Genomic DNA, 24,688 nt, shown 5'->3' with positions numbered 1-24,688 from the left:
AAATAATATAAAGCAATACAAATAATAAGCAATACATTAATTTATGAATTTATAAACAAAATTTTATAATTCATATCAATTGAGAAGAATCAACTCAGAAAAGGCAAAGATCATCATACAGTGAAAGCAACCAGATAAAATTTCATGAAGGAAGCCTGTTAATTATATGGATTGACTGGATAGCATAAGAGCTTATAGAGGAGGTACAGTATTTTTTGTTTGTTTGTTTGTTTCTCTTGTGGGCAGGACTTTAAACCAGTAGATGTACAGTATTATATAACATTTACAAATGGTTGGGAATATAGAAAAGGACGTGGCATATGTGTGAGATAATGAAGAGAACTGATTTAACTAAAATAAAGTGCTTGAATGAAGATGAAGAATAGCAAAAGATTAAGAATTTACACTTGCTCTGATATAAGCAAACTGGTATCATAAGTTCCTTATACCAAGAAAGGTTAGCAAGAAAGTTAAACCAGTTTAAGTGAAATAAAAATAAATAACATAAATTCATAATGTAAACTACTTCTGGAATATAATGTAAGGTATGAAGTAAGGAAGATATGAAATCAGAGTTGTGACAATGGGAATGAAGAAGGCTTGCATCTAAGAGGTATTCTAAAGTAAGAACCTTATAAACTGGAAGTAGTGAGTAAAAAAAAAAAAAAACAAGAAATCAAATATACCCCTTGAATCTTCTACAATTTTAAAACAAAATAAAGGAGGAAACAATAACCAGTCTACCTTATGCTCCAAGGGGTGAGGGGGAACAGAAAATGTAAATTACTATACAACAGGGGAAGAAAGAGAAATAGTAAGAGACGTGAACTGGGAATGATGACATAGAACTCTGAAAGGCAAAGCAGATGAGTTTTGTAAGGGCATAAATGTAGGGTACTTATCAGAATCATCTGAAGGCATGAAAAAAAATTCTCCTGCCCCTATTCACCCCAAACTGAGAGTGGTGCTTCAGGAATTCAAATCCTATCATGTATTAGAATCTGGGTGAGTATTAAGAAGAGGTTAATAATTGTAACAGCAAGACCTCAGGACAGAGACTTGGAGACATACACCTAATAATAACAACTCCAATTACAAAGCCAGAAGTAACTTGAGTCATGCTGCTTTCTCTGTAAACAATAGCTGTCATTTTTACTGGGTATGAAGACTCCACCAGTTCTTACATTTCGTATGAAATTAAATTGTCCAAAGTAGCTCCATATCCATCAAACAGAATCACGTACAAATATACAACAAAGATATTGAAAGAATATTCATAGCAATAAATAATCATAATTAAACTCTGATTTCAAAGATTTCTTCCAAGCCTTTGTGAAGAGGTAAAATTTGGTCTGCCTAAAGCAAAATGTTTCCTCTCCTTTTTTAAAAATAGACATTTCTGTTCAGCTATCAAAATCTGAATAAGCAATTGATAATTGCATCTTCTATGTAAAAATTCAATTAAATTACATTACTAAAAATGAGATAATAAGATACTATGAGCCTCTTGGTGCAATATAACACAGCACTACATATTAAGTATCCTTGCAAAAAATGTTTAGCCTAAATTTTATCAAGATTTTGAACAGTGGTTCTCAAACTTTTGTCTCAGGATCCCTTTATACTCTTAAAATTAACATTATTGGGGATCTCAGAGGGGTTTTGGCTATATGTGTTACATCTATTAATATTTACCATAGCAGATGGTAAACCTGAAAAAGTTTAAGAATACTTATTACTTCGTTAAAAATTATAAAACTCATTATGTTAATAATACATAACATTTAAAATTTGAAACTCAGTATTTTCCAAAATAGGAAAAATTTAGTGAGAAGACTGGTATTGTTTTACATTTTTGCAATCTTTTTAAATATATGGTTTAACAGAAGACAAATTTTTTTTTTTTTTTTTTTTTTTTTGGAGACAGAGTCTTATTCTGTTGCCCAGGCTGGAGTGCAGTGGCATGATCTCACCTCACTGCAACCTCCATTTCCTAGGTTCCAGTGATTCTTGGGCCTCAGCCTCCAGAGTAGCTGGGATTACAGGTGGGCAACACCATAGGTGGCTAATTTTTGTACTTTTAGTAGACAGGGTTTCACCATGTTGGCCAGTCCAGCCTCATACTCTGACCTCAAGTGATCCACCCGCCTCACCCTCCAAAATGCTCAGATTACAGCCATGAGCCACTGTGCCTGGCCCTACAAATGAATTCTTATATCTGCTTCTGTACTCTGCTGCAATATCACACATGCAGTATCATATAGCTTCTGGAAAATGACACCATACACTCTTGGGTGAATGCAAGTAAAAAAGACAAAATTAGTTTTACATTGTTAACCTGCCTCAACTATTTTAAGGTAAACTTCTTTTTACAGAAACATAGAAGAATAACCAGTAAAATGACACCACAAGGAAGCAAAAAATGATACCACAAGGAAGCAAACAAATTCAGAATACGAAACATTCCTCAGAATAATCTAATTTTTTCAATAAATCTCTGGCATGCCGAAAAAGAAAGTAAAAGCAGTAGCTCTAGATTAAGAACTACAACAATAAAATACCTTCTGTGGACCTTGATGGAGCCTATTTTGAACAATGTCAATAGACATTTTTTAAACAATGGAGAGAATATCTGAATATGTTCAGGGTGTTGGATGATCCAGAAATTGCTGTTAATTTTTTTCAGGCATAATATGGTTATGTAAGAAAATGTCTCTATTTTAGAGCAACATAATGAAGTATGTAGTGATAAAATGAAATTAATCATAACTAACTACCTTTCAGGTTTCAATTAGACAGCTGTAGAAAATATCTGTCAGCAGACATGAATTACCATGGGTAAACTACAGTAAGATATTTATTATTGCAGGTACTAATATATAAGATTTCATAAATCAACTCAAGTCATTCAGATAAAAGTCAGTGAACAAATTAATTTGACAAAGCATCTTGAGTTAAAAACATTACCGTTAACTCTAATCTATGTGGTGGGAAACAATGAGAGTTTAGCTGAATTAATAGGGGGTTAAAAAGTAGGTAATGAGGGTGTGTTTTAAAACATAATAAAGGTTTAAATAAATGCAAGGTGGGTACAGGACAAACTAGTGGTTCTTTCATCTTTATCTTTATTCTCACTATATCATGAGCAATAACCTGACACATACCTCAACACCACCCTCACCCTAACAGCTCACTCAGTATGCCTTCTACTATTGTCCTCTTTTACCTGGTTTGATGTTATCCACCTTGGGATTCTTTGTTAGAAATGTCCCAAGTTCAACCATAGGGGAAGACTTACACTGGTCACTCGACGGTAGATCTGCGCAGCATTTTGGCACTCCGAGTAAGGATATTCAGATGTAGCCATCTCAAGCATGCACATCCCAAAAGCATAAACATCAACGGATTCATCATATTTCTCTTCATACATCTCAGGGGCCATGAACTCTGGGGTACCTTAAATTAAAAGAACGATTCAGACTCAATGCGAGCAGAAGCTTCAGACGTTACTCACCAGGGAGAGAAGCAGAGGGGTGTTGACCTGTGAGAGAAAAGAAATTGGAATGGGGAGAAAAAAGGAAAGGGGGGAAAAAGAGGAAGGAAATCTTCTCAGTCAGTCTGTTCCATCAAATATCTCATAAAAGATGTTCCACTGCAAGGCCTTTCTATGAAACTGGAATAAAGTCAAGTTATCCATTTATTAATTTACTGTGTAAAATAAATTCCTTTATATAATATGTCAAAATAGAGCCTTAGCTAAAGATATAAACTAATATAACTCATATTGAAAACAAATGGAAGAAAAAGGTAAGACACTAAGAAAGGAACAAAGCAAATATAATGGTACAACTGTAAGATAAGATGATGGGTTTAAAAAGATCAAAATACTTGTTTGCCTACTACTGTACGGTAGTTGTAAGGTAAACATTTACAGCTATACTCTTAATACTCAATCTGATTAGTTTCACTTTTTAAGAAGGACTTGCAGTGAAAATATTCAATACATTTTTTTAAAAATGAAAGAAAATGTAATTGTCTCCAAAGGCCACTCACCAGAGCCCTTTTCTTCACATACTTACCAACCCACCTGCAGTACATAAATAAGCCTACTACAGACACAAGAAACTTAGTGAGGGACATCCTACAGGCAAAGACAAGACATACACACACAAATATAGAACTTAAATACAGATTGATTTATGACCACAAGGTGTGTGACCCCACAAGACTAGGTTGTATAATGCTTCCTGAAAATTAAGTCTGCATACCTCAAATCATAAGGCATTTCTAAGAAACAGGCATGTACACTATGATTTAATAAACAAACAAAGAAAATAAAAACTTGACTGAGCCAGAGATTTCTTTGATTGCCAAAGACAATCAAAAAATGTTTCCTGTGAAGAAGGCGAAAAAAGTGCTTTAAATGACACTTTTTCCATTCTTCTTGTGAATGTATTATAAGAAAATGTGAAAGCATCCCTAACCCTAATTACATAATATTCCAAGGAGAACACTGTTTTTGGAAGATGTGCAAATAACTGGTATTCTATGGTTTTCCTAGCAATACTTAGGTTCAAGTTCACTTAAAAATTAATGGGTTTCTTTTGTTATTGTCACCTTTTGGAGTAGAATAGTGTTTATGAAGACTTCAAGTTTTTAAATTGTGATACCCTCTTCATAGAGTGAAAGCTTATCAAAATAGGCATTAAATTAATTTTTCAGCTTTGAGTTTCTAACATATAAAGTCTGAAAGGGACAGCCTTGTTCTTTAGATAAGTGATTCTCAACGGGGGCAATTTTGCCCTTCACGGGCTATATATAGCAATGTTTCGACACATTTTTTGGTTATAACTAGAAGGCAGATAGGCAGGGAGCGTGCTACTGGCATCTAGTGGGTACAGGCTGGGAATGCTGCTCAGGAATCTTAAAATGTACAAGACAGCCCCTTACAACAAAGAATTGTCCAGCTCCAAATCTCAGTAGTACTAAGGTTGAGAAACACTCGTTTAGATAGATCATAACTTCTGAAGAGTGAAACTAAGAAAAAAGTTGATAAAACCAATTTTCAGAATGAAATGTCGTATTTATTTTCAGAAAATGTTACAGAGGCTAGATATTCCTTTTTTTTTTTTTTTTTAAAAAGACAAAAGTCTTGCTCTGTTGCCCAGGCTAGAGTGCAGTGACGCAATCTCAGCTCACTGCAACCTCTACCTCCCGGGTTGAAGCGATTCTCCTGCCTCGGCCTCCTAAGTAGCTGGGACTACAGGTACTTGCCACAACATCTAGCTTTACATCTAGCTTTTTTTTTTTTTTTTTTTTTTTTTTTTTTTGTATTTTATGTAGAGTGGGGTTTCTCCATGTTGGCCAGGTTGGTCTCAAATTCCTGACTTCCAGTGATCTGCCCACTTCAGCCTCCCAAAGTGCTGGGAGTACAGGCATGAGCCACTGTGCTTGGCTCATCAATATTCTTGAATATACATATATATTCAACCGACATTATATATGTTCAAAAATTTTTTTAATTTTAGAAACTAAAATATAAATTCCATTTCTTTTATGAAGTGACATACTGTATGTATTATATAAATGGTACATAATATGTATTATATAAATAGTGCAAAATATTATCAACAGTGTGTAACAAAAAGATTGCTGGCCAGGTGCTGTGGCTTACGCTGTATTCCCAGCAATTTAGGAGGCTGAGGCAGGTGGATCACTTGAGGCCAGGAGTTCGAGACCAGCCTGGCAACATGGTGAAACTGCATTTCTACTAAAAATACAAAAATTAGCCAGGCGTGGCAACATGTGCCTATAATCCCACCTATTCAAGAGGCTGAGGATGAGAATTGCTTGAATCCAGGGGCTGGAGGTTGCAGTGAGCTGAGATCATGCCACTGCACTCCAACTTGGGTGACAGAGCAAGACTCCACCTCAAAAAAAAAAGATTGTTACATTAGGTTTTATCAACAAAGTTCACTGTACTTCTTGTAATGTAATCAATAGTCTCAAAGATGATTCCAAGAAGCACCAATATAGAGAATCCTACATCTCATAAGTAGAACTGATCACCTCTGGAGTTCAAGCTATGAATTTCTGAGGGTTTATTTTACTTAATAACAGGGCAAGGATTCTAAATAAAAGGAATGTCAGAAAGCTAGTCAGGCTCCAAGGTACACCAGAAACATACCTATCACACTCTTGGCAAAGGAAGCCCGCTTCAGGGTTGCCAGACCAAGGTCTCCAATCTTGACTGAGCCAGTAGGGCCAGTGATAAAGATGTTGTCACATTTAAGATCGCGGTGAATAATAGGTGGAGTTCGAGTATGAAGAAACTGAAGTCCTTTAAGGATCTGACGGCACCAGCTTCTTAGAACTTTGATCTTCATCACTTTAAACCTTTTCAGATACCTAGAAAAAGCAAAGTACACCAAACAAGTTATCAATGATATGAGTTTGTTGCTTTGAAGAATTCCATTAAATTCTAACATGACTGGAGATGGGAATATCAAATTTAGAATACTAAGATTCAGTAACTTTAAAGGTTAGTAATACTTTTATTAAGCAGGGCTATGATAGTTTAAAATAAAAATTATATTAAGAGACACAGAAAAATAAGTCTTCCAAATACTTTTTCATCTAAACAATGATAGTGTTAGGTAACCAGTTTTTTCTTAAACAAATGGGAGCTCAAGATGGTTTTATCAGCTAAATATTTCAGAGCTAAAAATATTTAATTGGTGACTGGTAAGAGAATTATGGTAACAAAGCACAAAGTATAAATTCCTTAAAATTAGGTCACTATTTAAATGATTAAGAGGTAGAGTTCTGCTTCCATTAAACAGTGGAGTGGTTCTATCAGACACAGATGTATTTATAAACTCTGGTCCAAAATATACAAAACAACTATTACTTGAAGGTTCTGGAGAGCAATTAAAATCAGTCACAGGCAGGTAGGGACAAAGGGAAAGTACTGCTAGAGTTTCCTTCTTTGTAATACCTTTTTACCTAAAAATAGGCCTTCTTCTGATTTTGCAGGCCTGCTATACCCCAGACAGAAATGGGGGCTGAGTTTTTGGAATGAGCACAGCATCAAGAACAATGCTGTCTAACTGACCTTTCTGCAAGGATGGTTTGTCCAATAAAGTTGCGACTAGCCAAATGTGACTATTCAAACGTAGATTAACTAAATAAAAGATTCAATTTCTCAACTAAGCGTGATGGCTTATGCCTCTAATCCCAACACTTTGGGAGGCGGATCATGAGGTCAAGAGATCAAGACCATAGTAGTCAACATGGTGAAACTCCATCTCTCCTAAAAATATAAAAATTAGCTGGGTGTGGTGGTGCTACTGTAGTCCCAGCTACTCGGGAGGCGGAGGTTGCAGTACGCCTAGATGGCACCACTGCATTCCAGCCTGGCTATTCCATCTCAAAAAACAAAAACAAAACAAAACAAAAAACCCATCTCTCAATTGCACGAGCCACATTTCAAGTGCTCAATGGCCACATGTGGCAAATAGCTACCATTCTGGATGGTATACATTATACAACATTTCATCATGGCAGAATGTTCTACTGAACAGCAGAGATCTAGCAAAGAAAGGAGGAAATCTCAGAAAGCAGATGCCGAGCCTTAAATTCTGCATATTCCCTCTGCCCAAATTTCTAGTTGACCTCTGAAATACGTGTATGTAGGAAAGATTCCAAGCAGCCCAAGTATGCTAAAAGAACTGAATAGAAAAAAAAAAAAAAAAAGAACTGAATAGAGATCTCTGATGCTACCCACTGTAGAAAAGATACATCTGAGGATTGAACTCCAATGCTTATTTTATCTGGAAATACTCAGGAAACAACAGAGCACTAAAAGTGTTAAACATAAAATGTGACAGGCCAAGCACGGTGGCTCATGCCTGTAATCCCAGCACTGTAGGAAGCCAAGGCGGGTGAATCATGAGGTCAGGAGTTTGAGACGAGCCTGGCCAAATCATGAAACCTCGTGTCTACTAAAAAAAGAAAAAATTAGTAGTGGTGGGCCCTGTAATCCCAGCTACTTTAGGAGGCTGAAGCAGGATAATCACGTGAATCCAGGAAGTGGAGGTTGAAGTGAGCTGACATTGCACCACTGTACTCCAGCCCGGGCAACAGAGTTGAGACTCAGTCTCAAAAAAAAAAAAAAAAAAAAAAAAAAAAAAATTAGCTGGGTATGGTGGCATGCGCCTATAGTCTCAGCTACTCGGGAGGCTGATGTTGGAGAATCACTTGAACCCGGGAGACAGAGTTTGCAGTGAGCACAGATCACACTCCAGCCTGAGCAACAGAGCGAGAGTCTCTCTCTCTCTCTCTCTCTCTCTCTCTCTCACACACACACACACACACACACACAAACACACACACAGATGTAGCAAGCATTTCAGGGACACATGCACATACACACACAGACACAGATGTAGCAAGCATTTCAGGGTCTTCAATTATAACTGATTTTTGCCCAATCACATTTAAGAAAAAGTCCAGTTGCTAAAAAATTCTACTCTCATAAACGGAGCTCTTAATCAGTTCTTCAGTGCTAAGATATTTACGAAAACAATCAACTCATGGTTAAATGGGGATAATTACAGTACCTATGCCAAAAATTGGCAGACTACATACTGGGAACAATGACTGCTAAATGTTAGAGTACAGAGAATACTCAATTCAAGTAGAGAATATCAACAGAGAGACAGAAATTTTAAAAAGAAACCAAGTAGAAATTCAGGTGCTGAAAAATACAGATTCACTAAGGGATCTGAACAGCATATGTGAACATACAGATGAAAAAGGCAATAAACTTGAAAATAAGAGGTGAAATTGTACGGTCTGAGGAGCAGAAATGAGTACAGCTAAGAGACCTGCAAGACATCATCAAGTTTACCCAAATATACACAATGGAAGTCCTAGAGAAAGAGAAAAGAACAGAAAGAACATTTGAGAAAATAATGGCCACAAATTTCCCAAACTTAGTAAATGACATGAATCTATACATCCAAAAAGTTCAACAAACTCTAAGGATAAATGCAAATAGATCCACAATAAGAAACATATTCAAACTGTTAAAAGGCAAAGACAAAGAGAGAATATTGAAAGTAGAAAGGGAGAAGTGACTTATGATGACAGGATCCTCAATAAGATTATGAGCTGATTAAAAAAAAAAATTATAAGCTGATCTTTCATCAAAAACCATGGAGGGCAGAAAGCAGTAGGATGACATATTTAAAGGGCTAAAAGAAACAACAGCAAAAGCAAAAAAACAAAAAACAACAAAAAAAAAAACCTTAAGACTACCAACCAAGAATTATATAACCAGCAAAATTATACTACAGAAATGAAAGAGACATTAAGACATTCCAAATAAAAGCTGGAGGACACCCTTCCTATATAAGAAGTGCCAAAGAGAATCATTAGACTGAAATAAAAAGACACTAGATAATAACTTGAAGCCATAAAAACAAATCAAATCTCTGGTAAAAATCCAATACACATTAAATATTAAAACCAATATTAATGTATTTTTGGTTTATAATTCCTTTTATTTCCTACATGATTTAAAAGACAAATGCATGTAAAATAATGATTATGAAACTATGTTAATGGGCACACAATGTATAAAGATAAAACTGGAGACAACGAAAACAAAATGGGCAGGAGGGGTGAGGCTGAATAGGATCAGAGATTTATATGCTATAATATTAAAGCTAAGCTGGTATCAATTCAGGGTAGACTGTTAGAGATTTATGATGTTAATTGTGATCCTCAAGGTAACCACTGAAAAAATATCTAAATATATACACAAAAGGAAATGAGAAAGGCATAAAAATGGTATACTACAAAAGAAAAATAAACACATTTAAAAAGTCAATAATGGAGATAAGGAGCAAAAAAAGGTATAAGACTGTCTCCAGGAATGTGACATATATATGTACCATACACACACACACACACACACACACACACACACACACACACCCCATGTACCCTATATATATATGGTACATACATACCTATATAGTACATATGTGTGTGTGTGTGTGTGTGTGTGTGTGTATGGTACAAAACATACAAATCACAAACAGCAAAATGGCAGATCATTCATTCGACTAATCAAATGTAAATAAACTGTCCTACCAAAAACAGAGATAGGCAGAATGGATTCCAGAAAAAGAAAAAAAAAGAAGAGCTAACTACATATACTGTCTACAAGAGACTCAGGATGAAAGAAAAATAATATTCCATGCTAATAGTAAATAAAAGAGGGTGAGTTAGCTAAACTAGCATCAGGCAAAATAAGTAAAAATACTGATGCAATGCAAGAGATAAAGAAGAGCATCATGTATTGATTAAAGGGCCAATCCATTTAAAAAATAACAATTATACACATCAAACAATAAAGCCACCAAATGATGAAGCTAACACTGACAAAATTAAAGGGAGGAAATTAGTAGATACTACAGTAGTTTTAGTTGGAGACTTCAATATTCCACTTTCAATAACAGATAAAACATCTAGATAAAAGATGAGTAAGAAAACAGAGGATTTGGACAATATTATAAACCACCAAAAGGTAACAGACATGTATAGAACACACTGTTCAACAACAAGTGAATACATATTCTTCTCAACTGTACATGGAACATTCCTTCAAGAAATCTCCAAACAACGAAAAGTTTAGGACTGGATGGCTTCACTGATGAGTTCTATCAACATTTAAATGAGAATTAACACAAATTCTACTCTTCAAAAAGTGTAAGTGGGGGAAACACTTTCTAAATCATTCTATGGCACCAGTATTGCCCTGATACTGAAGATACCACAAGAAAACTATAGACTAACACCCTTATGAATGTAGATGCAAAAACTCTCAACAAAATATTAGCAAGCTGAACCCAAATGCATAGCAAAAGGATTATACGCTATTTATCTATGAAATGCAAGGGTGGTTCAACATAAGAAAATTAATAATCAGTATAATATGCCATGTTAATAGAATGAAGCGGTTTCATGATTATCTAACTTCATGCAGAAGAGCATTTGACAAAATCTAACACCTTTCCGTTTAAAAAAAAAAAAAAAAAAAAGCTTAACAAACTAGGATAGGAAATGCAGAGAACTTCCTCAACAAGATAAAGAGCATTTATGAAAAACTCACAGCTAACATATATTCAGTGGTGAAAGACCAAAAGCTTTCTCCTTAAGATCAGGAATATGAAAAAGATAATCAGTGTTATCCATAATGAAAGTTATAGCCAAAACAGTTAGACAAGAAAAATAAAGGCATTTAAACCAGAAAGAACTATCTATTCACAGATTATTTGATCCAGTATGTAAAAATCCCAAAGAATGGCCAGGTGTGGTGGCACACACTTGTAATCTCAGCACTTTGGGAGCCAGAGGCAGGGAGATCACTTGAGGCAAGGAATTTGTGACCAGCGTAAGCAATATACTGAGACCCTATCTTTACAAAAAATGTAAAAATCACCCAGGCATGGTAGTACACACCTGGAGTCCCAGCTACTCAGGAGGCTGAGGTGGGAGGATCCTTTAAGCCTAGGAGTTCAAGGCTGTAGTGAGCTAAGACTGCACCACTGCACTCTAGCCTGGTAACAGTGTGAAACCCCATCTGTTAAAAAACAATCAAGCAAGCAAACAAACAAACAAATCCCAAAGAACAAACACACATACACACAAACATGAGCTAATACAAGAATTCAGCAAAGTTACAAAAGTACAAGACTGACACACAAAAATCAGTTGTATTTATATATATTAGCAATTAACAATCTGAAAAGGAAATTCCATTTGCAATAGCGTATAAAGGACCTAGGAATAAATTTAAGCAAGAATGTGAAAGACCTGTATAATGAAACTACAAAATATTGCTGAAAGAAATTCAAAAAGACATAAATAAATGGACAGACACCCTGTGTTCATGGATAAGAAAACAATATGGTAATACTATACAAAGTGATCTGCAAATTCAACAAAATCTCTGTTAAAATTCCAACAGCCTACTCTTGTAGAAATGGAAATCTAATCCTGAAATTTACATGGAATTTCAAGAGGACCCCAACTATCAAAAACAATAGTGAAAAAGAAGAAAATTGAAGTTACTTCTAATTTTCAAAATTTACTACAAAACTACAGTAATCAGTTTTGTGGTAACTGTGTGGTATTGGCATAAGAACAGACATATAGTCCAGTGAAATAGAATTGAGAGACCAGAAATAAATCTATACATACGATTAAATAATTTTTTTTTTTTTTTTGAGACTGAGTTTCGCCCTTGTTACCCAGGCTGGAGTGCAATGGCGCGATCTCGGCTCACCGCAACCTCCGCCTCCTGGGCTCAGGCAATTCTCCTGCCTCAGCCTCCTGAGTAGCTGGGATTACAGGCCCGTGCCACCATGCCCAGCTAATTTTTTGCACTTTTTTAGTAGAGACGGGGGTTTCACCATGTTGACCAGGATGGTCTCGATCTCTCAACCTCGTGATCCACCCGCCTCGGCCTCCCAAAGTGCTGGGATTACAGGCTTGAGCCACCGCACCCGGCATGATTAAATAATTTTTGACAAAGGTACCAAGACCATTCAATGAGTAAAAGTCTCTTCAAATGCTGGGACAAATGGACATCCAACATGCAGAAGAATGAAATCGGATCCTACCTCATGGCATATACAAAAGTTAACTTAAGAATGGAACGGTAACTTAAGAATTAATTGATAGCTGGGCGCGGTGGCTCAAGCCTGTAATCCCAGCACTTTGGGAGGCGGAGGCGGGTGGATCATAAGGTCAAGAGATCGAGACCATCCTGGTCAACATGGTGAAACCCCGTCTCTACTAAAAATACAAAAAAGTAGCTGGGCATGGTGGCGCGTGCCTGTAATCCCAGCTACTCAGGAGGCTGAGACAGGAGAGTTGCCTGAACCCAGGAGGCGGAGGTTGTGGTGAGCCAAGATCGCGCCATTGCACTCCAGCCTGGGTAACAAGAGCGAAACTCCGTCTCAAAAAAAAAAAAAAAAAAGAATTAATTGATAGAACTCTAGAAGGAAACTTAGGGATAAATCTGCATGACCTTGGTTATGACAATGGAGTCTTACATTTGACACCAAAGCCCAAGCATGAACAGACAAAACAGATACATTTGATTTCATCAAAATTTAAAACTTGGCACAGGTTTAAGCATCCCAATCAGAAATCCAAGATCCAAATGCTCTAATCCAAAATCTGAAACTTTTAGTGCACCAACCATTACACACAACAAAAATACTCATTTGAGCATTGTGATTTCAGATTTAGGATGCTCAACCGGTAAGTATAATTCAAAGTCCCAATATCTGAAAAAATTCAAAGCCCAAAATACTTCTAGTCCCAAGCATTTGAGATAAGGTATACTATACTCAATTTGTACATCAAAGGACATTATCAAAGGAGCAAAAAAGGCAACCTACAGGACAAAGTATCGCCAAATCATAGATCTGGACAAAGGTCTAGTTTCTAAAATATATAAAGAACTCTTATTAATCAACAAAAAGACAAGCAATCCAATAAAAAATGAGCAAAGAACTTGAATAAACATTTCTCCAAAGATATACAAATAGCCAATAAGCATATGAAAAGATGCTCCATGTCATTAATCATTAGGGAAATGCAAATCTAATCCATCATGAGATACCATGTCATTCCCAGTAGAAAGGTTATTAGTTTGGTGGTTCCTCAAAAAGTTAAACATAGGATTTCCACATGACTCAGTAATTCCATTCCTAGCATACAGCAAAAAGAAATGAAAACAGATACTCAAAAAACAGTGCACAAATATTTATAGCAGCAGTACTTAAAATAGCCAAAAGGTGAACACAGCCCAGATGTTCATCAATGGATGAATAAACAAACTGTGGTATTTCCATGCAATGGAATGTTACTTAGTCCTAAAAGGGAATAAAGTACTAATGCGTGCAATCATGATGATCCTCGAAAACACTGCTAGGTGAAAGATGCCAAACACAAAGATCCATAACATACTTTAAGAGTCTATTTATAGGACATATCCTGATTACATAAATCCATAGAGATGGTAAAACAGTAGCTGCCAGGAGCTGAGGGTTGGGAGAAATGGGAAATTGTTCCATGGGCATAGAGTTTCAGTTTTCTGAAATGAAAAGCATTCTAGAAATTGCACAGAAATGTGTATGAATTAGCACTACCGAACTGTACACTTAAAAATGGTTAAGGTGGTAAATATAATGTTTTTTACAATAAAAAAACCTATCTACGAATGGATGGTTTCAGAGATCAGCTAGTCCAACTGCTTGCTTTACATACACATGGGGAACTGAGGCCCAAATAAGGTTAGATATTTGCCCAAAATTACAGTTGGTCAGAGGCAGTGCTGGGAGTAGTCACAACTTCTATTCCAGGTCTAGCACTCATTCTACCAAATAAACTCTCTTGTTGGCATAAGCCTCTGAGGCTCAGAAAGTGAACATTACTTTTTAAATTTAAAAAGAACTTAGATAATGCGCAATTAAAAAAAATACAATGCCTAGGTTGGAGGAAGGGAAATGTGGAGTAACTGCTTAACAGGCACAGAGTGTTCTGAGGTGATGAAAATAAATGTTTAGTAACTTGATAGATGTGGTAGTTACACAATACTGTGAATGTACGAAGTGACACTGAACTGTACACTCTAAAATGATTACTTGTATGATCTTTGAATTTCATGCCTATTTTTAAAAATGTCTAAATTTATTTCAATTTTTTAATCCAAATCTTTTTTTTTTTTTTTGAGATGCCGTCTCACTCTGTAACCCAGGCTGGAGTACAGTGGCACAATCTCGGCTGACTGCAACCTCTGCCTTCTGGGATCAAGCAATTCTCCTGCCTCAGCCTCCCAAGTAGCTGGGATTACAGGTGCCTATCACCACGCCCAGCTAATTTTTTCTATTTTTAGTAAAGATGGGGTTTCACCATGTTGGCCAGGATGGTTTCAAACTCCTGACCTCAGGTGATCTACCCACCTCAGCCTCCCAAAGTACAGCGATTACAGGCATAAGTCATCAAGCCCAGATTTTCTAACTCATACATTCCCATCCTATTTTTCAGCTATGGGTGTTGTATTTGTTTCAATGCAAATATACATATAGAACAAAGGTAGAAACTCAAAAGGTCAAAAAAGCATGTATTTTGGAATTAATTCCTATTCCTTCCCAATTTGCCTCTCCAAATGCTGCCAATGGTCCTAGTTATTCATTCTTCCAGCAATGAATATGAATGTTTTAAATCTACTTGCTTAGGAATCTGTATATATTCTCAGTAAGAATTCTTGAATTCTGAAATTATTCTTACTCTCATTCTCTCTACTCTTTCATTTTTATTTTTATTTTTGGGATGGAGTCTCACTCTGTCACCCAGGCTGGAGTGCAGTGGCACGATCTCGGCTCATTGCAACCTCTGCCTCCTGGGCTCAACCGATTCTTCTGCCTCAGCCTCCAGAGAAGCTGGAACTACAGACACACCCCTTTTAGATAATTAAGTCTAACTGGGTCTTCTCATTACTGTGTTATCCTCTTTTAATATTTTCTGTCTTTTTCGTGCCTTCTGTTGCTCATTTCTTCATTGTTATTACTCCTGTCAATTCGATTTAGTCTGTTTCAACTAACCATTTGTTTGAAGTTTAATATTCTTATTTCTAGAAGTTCTTCAGAACCTTTTAAATTATGCCTGTCTTTTTTAACGGTGTCTTATTTCTTCAATTCTTCTTTTCTCTTCATATACTTCATATACACTTACATATATCTTTACTGACATCATTATGTAAATAATAGCTTGTAATCACTCTCAGACTTGTCCATAATATCTTTAATTGTTACAGTGCTATTTTCTGGTTGTGTCTATTCATCTTCATTGGTGCGATTTGTAATTTAGTTATGAGGTTATCTTCTTTGGAAACTGGTTTGTCTCTCGACACTGTGACCAAGGAACTGTGAAAATGTCCCTGGGAGTTTTCTTTCAGTTCCTGATCAATTATGATGTACATTTCTTGGCTTGGGATTCCTGTACCAAGCAGATGGTATAAATTTATTTTATACAGCCATCTACCTATGAGCTGGAAAAATACCGAACAGGTTGGGCACCATGGCTCATGCTTATAATCCCAGCAGTTTGGGAGGCCAAATTGGGATGAGCTCAGGAGTTTGAGAGCAGTCTGGGGCAACACAATGAGACACTCTCTCTACTAAAAAAAAAAAAATTTTTTTTTCATTACCCAGGTATAGTGATGACCAACTGTAGTCCCAAGTACTGGGGAGGCTGAGGTGAAAGGATTCCCTAAGCCCAGGAGTTTGGAGCTGCAGTGAGCTATGATTGCACCACTGTAATCTGGCCTGGGCGGCCGAGTGAGACCCTATCACCAAATAAAGAAAAAAAAAAAAAAGGTAAGATAAGATCACAGAATAATTAACAACACTGGTAGCATCTGATGGGAATTTCTATTTTTCACAGGGTCTCCCCCTCTTATCCACAGTCTTGTGCATACAGGCAAAATTCCTTGCAGCTTTCACTGGCTGGGGCACTGAGGTCTCTCTTTTCTTGGATAATTCAGTTTTTGACACAGGCTAAGTTCTAGCTTCCCTCTCTACCTAGTTCTAAAGCTTTCTGTCCTTTTATGGATATTAAAACTAGCATCAACTCCTCAACCAACATCTGGTCTAAAATCCCAGAGTCTAAGTTCCTGTTTTGGCTTTGAGTTATCTCTGCTTATTATCTGGAGGTTAATCTTTCTTTCCTTAAAGCTTGGATATGTATTGAAAAAACTTTTATTATATTCAACACTTCAGTCTGTTGATGGGGGACAGCTATTCCATGGGGGCTTACCCTACTATATTACCCCCAGTATAGTTTTCAAAACAAGTAAACCATTGTATTTTAGGGTAACCTTAGGCATGCCGAACAAACTGTTGACAATCAACTAAGTATTCAAACCAGTGGAAAGAATCTCAAGATGTACACAGCTAGTTAGCACATTCTAGTGGAAGAAAAGGGAATATCAAGAAGCCTAGCTAACTAAGCTAACTAGGATAAAGGTATTGCCATAAACAAGAGTGGAAGTTGGGTAAAGAAATTAGAATTTGCAAGACAGAAATGATCTCCTCATGTTTCAACATGTTAATTGCAAGCATTTCAGAACACATGCAAGTGGCCATATCCAGGTGCTATAACACTATATTCCAATGATCTGGAATTAATCAGCTCAGCAGTATTAACTTTAAAAAGTAATAAAGAGGGCCGGGCGCAGTGGCTCACACCTGTAATCCCAGCACTTTGGGAGGTCGAGGCGGGTGGATCATGAGGTCAAGAGATCGAGACCATCCTGGTCAACATGGTGAAACCCCGTCTCTACTAAAAATACAAAAAGTTAGCTGGGCATGGTGGTGCGTGCCTGTAATCCCAGCTACTCAGGAGGCTGAGGCAGGAGAATCATCTGAACCCAGGAGGCGGAGATTGCGGTGAGCCAAGATCGCGCCATTGCACTCCAGCCTGGGTAACAAGAGTGAAACTCCCGTTTCAAAAAAAAAAAAAAAAGTAATAAAGAATATATGCAACAGTGACAATTTAAAAATATCCAATTTTATCAAATAAAAAAATTTATACCAGGTAATTTACAACAGATTCTTCTCTGAGTAAAAACAGATCTTCTAAGATACCAGGGGTCCCCAGCCACTGGGCCACAGATTGATACCAGTCCACGGTCTGTTAGGAACCTGGCCACACAGCAGGAGGTGAGTTGCAGGCGAGCAAGAAAAGCTTCATCTGTATTTACAGCCGCTCCCTCATTGCTGGCATTACCACCTGAGCTTCGCCTTGGTTCAGGGGCATTAGATCTCTCATAGGACTATGAACCCTATCGTAAACTGTGCATCCAAGGGATGTAGGTTGAGCGCTCTTTAGAAGAATCCAATGCTTGATGATCTCTGTCACTGTCTCCTGTTATATTTTAATGTAATAATAACAGAAATAAAGTACGCAATAAACATAATATGCTTGAATTATTTCAAAACCACTCCCCTGGTTCCTAGTCCATGGAAAAACTGTCTTCCCTGGTGCCAAAATAGTTTGGGACTGCTGCTCTAACAAACCTGGGAAAACCCGCTTTTCCAAAAAAAAAAAAAAAAAGCAGCAGCAGCCTGGGATTACATTACAAAGGCATACTCCAACTCTTAACAAAAGCTCTTTACAATAACTAACGGGAAATTTCTGCATTTAATCTATTTCCGTGAAAGGAACTAGCTATTTGGGGATCAATATCTGATGCTATGGGAAATGGAAGTAAAAGTATTTTTTAATTTTAGATTAAAAAATTAAATATAATTTTTTAATTATATTTACAATATAATCTTCATTTGATATAAAAATTGCAGCAATGTAGCAAAGCACAATACAAGTGAAAAAATAAATAGGTAGTTTCTCAATAACCTTAATTTCATTTTAACCACTAGAGGGCTACCTTGACATTTGATTTCTGACCTTTTTTTGTGTGTGAGACAGAGTCCCCCTCTGTCGCCCAGGCTGGAGTGCAGTGGTACAATCTTGGCTTACTGCAACCTCCACTTCCTGGGTTCAAGCGATTCTCCTGCCTCAGCCTCCTGAGTAACTGGGACTACAGGCAAGTACCATTCACGTCCAGCTAATTTTTTGTATTTTTAATACAGTTGGGGTTTCATCATGTTAGCAGGATGGTCTTGATCTCCTGACCTCGTGACCTGCCTGCCTTGGCCTCCCAACGTGCTGGGATTACAAGCTTGACCCACCACAGCCAGCCAAGCCACTTAATTTTACAAACACCAGTCAGTATGACTTAACTAGATTTACTAGAAGCAATAACTTCTCATTTCTTTCTTTTTTTTTCTGAGAGAGTCTGGCTCAGTTAACCAGGCTGGAGTGCAATGGTGTGATCTTGGCTCACTGCAGCCTCTGCCTCCCGGGTTCAAGCGATCCTCCTGCCTCAGCCTCCCAAGTAGCTAGGATTACGGATGCACGCCATCATGTCTGGCTAAGTTTTGTATTTTCAGTACAGACCGCATTTCACCAGGATGGTCAGGCTGGTCTCAAACTCCTGACCTCAAGTGATCCACCCACCTTGGCCTCCCAAAGAGCTGGGATTACAGGCATGAGCCACTACGCCCGGCCATGACTTCTCATTTCAATACTTACCAAGAAATAATTATCAAATCACCTTATATACCAGAGGACTTTTGGGCAAGGAAATATGCTAATATAGTAACAGTTGGAAGGATTGCTCCTTTCTTAGTAGGCTGGACAACAAAAGTAAAACTCGTAGGCTTGAAATTTCTAAAATCAAATTATCTCATATTTCTTGGTCAGCTTTTGGAATAGTGATGCACTTACGTTTTAAGTGTTCCAGACGTCATAAGTTCGGTCACCAAAACAATACACTTCTTTCCTTTTACTGTGGATTCCCAGGAATCATAAAATCTAACAATATTGGGATGCTGAAGACCCTTTAACATTTCAGCTTCTTCTTTAAATCTCTGCCTCTCAGACTTTGTTAACTTTCGATCCTAAAATCAAAAACCAAAACAGAATGTGGTTTAAAATGATAAAACACCAAATCAAACAGTTAATCTTAGATACTAAACATTACTAAATCATGATCAATGGTGTTTAAAGAATGCACATGCTAAAAATGCTAATGACAGATTTTGGCTTATTTTATGAATTCATGCTTCAGATCATTTTAGTATCTTTACTGTTAATGTGTACCTCAGATAGTCTCATTTTTGTAAGGTGCAGTTAACTTGCCATATCCAAAATAAGTCATCAATTGCTAGACATGCAATTTAATGTCAGGAAATGAACATATAGGCTTTGGAGGCAAAAAGATCTAAATATAAATTCTAGTTCTATCTTTGTATTGATTAAAATAAATGTATCTTTAACCAAAACATTTTTTTTTTTTTTTTTAGAGACAGCAGCTCACTCTGTGACCAAGGTTGGAGTGCAGCAGTGCTATCACAGCTCACTGTAGTCTCGAATCCTGGGCTCAAGGGATCCTCACACCTCAGCCTCCAGAGTAACTAGGACTACAGGCATGTGCTACCGTGCCTGGCTAACTTTTTAGTATTTCTGTAGAGATGAGGTCTTGCTATGATGCACAGGCTGGTCTTGAACTTCCAGTGATCCTCCTACGTTGGCATCCCAAAGCCTCGGATTACATCTGTGAGCCACTGTGTGAAGCCTATTTTTTTTTTAAGCAATAATATTCACTGTCTTCAAGTCAGGAAAATTCTCAGTTACTATCTCTCTAAACACTGTTTCCTCTCATTCTCTTTTCCCCTCCCAATTCTTCTTTTTAAACAATTTTTAAATGTATGTGTGTATAACCTTATTTTATCCTTAATATCCTTTAATTTCTCTCTCATTTTCCATTTCTCTCTCTCTGCTACTTTTTGGGCAATGCTTTCAGATCTACCTTCCTGTTCATTAATTTTCCTCTTCCATTATTACATCAATTATTAATTGAACTTTGAGTTCTCAGTCTGTCACCAAAAGTACCTAATGAGGAATGTAATAAAAAGAAACTACCAAGTTACTACTCCTGTTTCTACTCTGTTCACTAGCATCAAAACCAATGGATATGGGGAGCAGGAAGGCTAGGCGCATACCAAAAGCTTCAGTGGGGGAGAAATTCTCCAGCCATCTTACCAGCCCTAATGGCTGGGGGAGGCATCTGTCCCTCCCCACTCAGCAGTAACCCTATATTTGAGATTTCAATGAGGCATGATAATCAACAGCTCAATTTGCAATGATCCCCTCCAATCTCCACTCCACTCCTGCTTCATGAACACACAGGTTTTCCCAGCATCTTGGGAGCTTCCTCCCTTTCTCTCAGGGTTTTGCTCCATCTTCAAATTATTACTGCAAGATTGGCCTCTCTTAAAGTTCCACAAAAGCCCCCTTTCGTACTCCTTTTTCACTTTTATTCTAACCCCGCAGTCAGAGGCTACATCCTGTATCCACAAAGTCACATATCCTATCTAGTAAGCCTCAGATACAGGCAGCAGAGCTATTTCATCCTGAATTATCCTCATAAAATGTGCCTTTCCCAGAGAATAGAGAGGCATAGGTCAAGTCAAAGTATTTGGGGACAACGGGTGAAGAAGGTGGCACTTCTCATTTAGTTAATTTCAATGTATTTTTATTTCCTGAAGTTCTATTTGGGTCTTTATCAAAATCAATTCTTCACTGTGCCTCCCTATTACACACATCTTGCAGTTTTAGGTTTTTTTGGTTTTTAGTCCTTTTACGTTTTTTCACTTTGTCCATATTTTAGTCAGAGTATTTCTTAATGCCCATGTAATCAATTCTTAATATGCCTATTTAATTCTTAGAAATACTATTTTTGACATTTTTAATATCTCTGAAATCAGACTGTATCAAACAAATGGAGTCTAAGTGTCATAACTCTGTTTAAAACTTTTTAACAGCTTTCTATAGCCTTTAGGATAAAGCTAAAAATCATTGCAATCTAGAGGTTTCACATAATGATCTTCACCCAAACTTTGAGCCTAATTTCTTGCCACATTTACTTTTTCCATTCTCAAACATACCATGCTTTTCACATATGTCGTACCTTCTATCTAGAATGCCTATCAGCCTTTTCTGCCAAGTTAATGCCCAGTCATCCTTCAAAGATCAATTCATTTCCTCGGGGACATCTTCCCTGACTGTCTCTCATTCTAGGGTATATCATTCCCCTGATCCATATTTTTATGAACTATGCACATGTCTCTTTCACAGCACTTAATCACAGGTAACAATGACTCTTATCCCCATAGAATAAGCCCTCAGAGGCTTTATTTTGTTATGAAAAGGCGGTGACGAAATACCTTTTTGGTGTTCTATCTTTAGCACCTGACAACCTAGCATAGTGATTTTTCAACAGCCATTTGTTGAATGAATTCCATAAATGTGTTTTCCCCTCAATACCCCTTTTAAAGTGTGTATGTTTGTGTCTTAATAAGCAGTTAGCATTTCCCCAAGGATAAAAAATTCCTATGACTTAAAAGAAAAATGAGAATTGAAATTGGCTCTCTGAGTCTCAGTTAAGTCCAATACAATCCATGCAGAATGACCACTTGCAAAGGTCACAGCTTTTAATTTTTTAAAATGGTTTGTAAAAGCTTATTGTAAAAAAGCTGCCAACTACTTATTTATAGCAAAGTATAGAAGGGAAAAAAACAGAGGGAACCTTCTTTGCCATCAAAAATCCATATATAATTTTCCTTTAGAATACATTGAATGGCAATCTAAAAATTCCATAGAAATATTTAATTATTTTATCTCTAATTTGCCTAGAGGACATCTATACTGTACATAGAGGCTACCTGATGTATCTAAGTGTTTTTATCCTTTTTGAAAAGTATTATTTATTTTAGGGGATCTGAGGACCCCTGCTTAATGTTTGCAGTTAGAAATATAGTTGCATGAGAACAGATTATCATCAACAAAGCAGGGGATGGGGGAACCTTAAATAATTTGGGACTTCTTTGAATAATTTGTCCACTTGTTCCATCTATGACTAAATCTTGTTTTTTTAAAATCTAGAATCATTTCATAAAATATCTTAGAGAAGTACATTATTTTAGCACCCAAAAGACTTAAGACAATAATAAAGTAGATCAAAACTAACATAAACAACACAGAGCAGAAGGAACAGCTGAGGCTTTAAAAATAATTTTTGCTATTTACTAGCTGGCTGTTTTACTTCATTTAATTCTCGGAAAAACCTTATGAGATGAACTGACTCAAAAAATTTTATTATCTCCCTCAAATTCACATGAAAAACAGAACAAGAGATAAAGATTTGGCTCAAAGCTCATGTTTCATTGACAACAAATATACTCTAAATATTTTGCAAAACTTATAAAATAATTTTCTTCTCAGAAGATTCATGTTTATGTCTGTTATTATATAATAAATAGATTACTAAAAAGAAATAGAAACTTTCTACTAAATTATAGCTGAAGGTAAAATAAGAGGAACCATATATTGCATAAATATTACCAACTGTCAATCAAATTATCATGAATACAACTGATATAAGTTTAAAATACTGTAGGTTTAAAGTAGGTTTAAAACGTCAAGTAAGAATCAGAACGGATTAGCCACTGTTGCTTTTTAGAACCTTCTCTTCACCATTATGGAGCTTAATACTCCATAATGGGACCTTAATATACTATACTATCCCAATGGCAGCATTCATTAATGACTTTCAATATAAACTAAAGTTGATACAGCGAACCCACTCTATTCATTTCATTCATTTCTTTCCATCTATATTAAGTTGTTTTGACAGGATAAATTCACAAAACCAAGGATCAGTGTCACATGATCTCTTCATAACATGCACAGTTCCAGGCTACTGGGGGATGGGGAGTCAGGCAACAACTAAAACAACTGTTCATCTCAGTACTACCCAAATTACAGAACTCAGTAGATTATTTGCTGATGTAATTTCTTGAGTGAGAAGCACAATGCTAAGGTTTAATACAATGACCTCATAACAATCTGCACATCTTTGGTACCTTGCTTTTAAGAAGTTACTTCATTTTAAATATCCTCTGATATTCTCCTCTCTTTACCCTATATTTCAGTATTTTTAAAGCAGTAATCCCATCCTTTGCTATTGCTCACTTTATTTATCCAGAAGCAAACCTTCCAAACCAATTGTGCCAATGAAGCAGTAAAAGACTGGTTTTCATTCATTAAACTTAAAATTTTTACTTTACAGCAAACAACTGATAATCCCCAAAATTATCTGGTCCTCAAGTCTTATTAACATTTAAATTTCTCTAGTATTATGTATGTGCAATAGTCAAAGTTTTACTACTAAATTAAGACCACATATGGTAAGTCTACATATCAAAACATGGGTGGAGAAAAGTATCTGGAATTCTTGATTAAAATATTTTAGGTCAATATTGGAATACTCCCTCCTTATCATTTTCTGCAACATACTGAGTTAGCAAAGACATCGGCATCTATTTCATCTTTTAAAGTGATACTAATTGCTGTTGGGTGCTAGGGTATAGAAATAAAAGCTTGTCTTTAAGCAGAGAGTAAAGGAGTTTGAAACATTGCTTTCGAGTGCAGCATGGGTTTCAGTTACAATTTACAGAGAAAAAAATTTTAAAGAATTATTCTGTATGTTAAAAGAAATTAAACATATAAATGATTATTTAAGTCAGGCAACTCTCCCTCATAGGCCTGTAAGATGTAACAGCAATTCAAAGATGACAGAAGTATCAACTGTGGGTAACTAACTCTTCTTAAAAACTTCAGAATAATTAGAGATTGAAGGCCTAGGAAAGATTGGAAAAATAACAATTTTCATGCAAAAATTATTAACTGTTAAAGACAGTAAAAAGACTAACATGGCTTTCAAGGTTTTTTGAAAAACAATATAAAAATTACACCTGCATTTTATGTGGCCAAATCTACAGATTAAATTCCTATGCAGATTTCTTTATGACTTTCCAGTCTGGTACCCTTAGAGATGAAACTCAGGTTCTATCCCATAAAGAAGAGTCTATGTGAGTCCAACTTTCCTCAACAGGTGAAAAGATAATTATGGGAGAGA

At 36.5% G+C, this 24,688-nt stretch overlaps 1 protein-coding gene across 24 annotated transcripts in view; it reads right to left on the bottom strand.

The window, feature by feature from the left end:
* The window catches only part of WNK1 (WNK lysine deficient protein kinase 1), a 145,093-nt gene that overhangs the window by 71,741 nt on the left and 48,664 nt on the right, over positions 1–24,688 (bottom strand). For all 24 annotated transcript variants that reach the window (XM_003934471.4, XM_003934470.4, XM_010345034.3 and 21 more), the window contains exons 2-4: positions 19,435–19,607; positions 6,188–6,408; positions 3,299–3,456 (exon numbers count right to left, since the gene is read on the bottom strand). In XM_003934471.4, coding sequence (XP_003934520.2) covers positions 3,299–3,456; positions 6,188–6,408; positions 19,435–19,607 — 552 coding nt within the window. The remainder of the gene's footprint in view (positions 1–3,298; positions 3,457–6,187; positions 6,409–19,434; positions 19,608–24,688) is intronic.

The sequence above is a fragment of the Saimiri boliviensis genome, chromosome 7 (assembly GCF_048565385.1).
Source record: "Saimiri boliviensis isolate mSaiBol1 chromosome 7, mSaiBol1.pri, whole genome shotgun sequence".
Classification (NCBI taxonomy): Eukaryota; Metazoa; Chordata; class Mammalia; order Primates; family Cebidae; genus Saimiri; species Saimiri boliviensis.
Note: the sequence above shows the minus strand (reverse complement) of the source record. Positions and strands in the feature narration are given on the sequence as shown.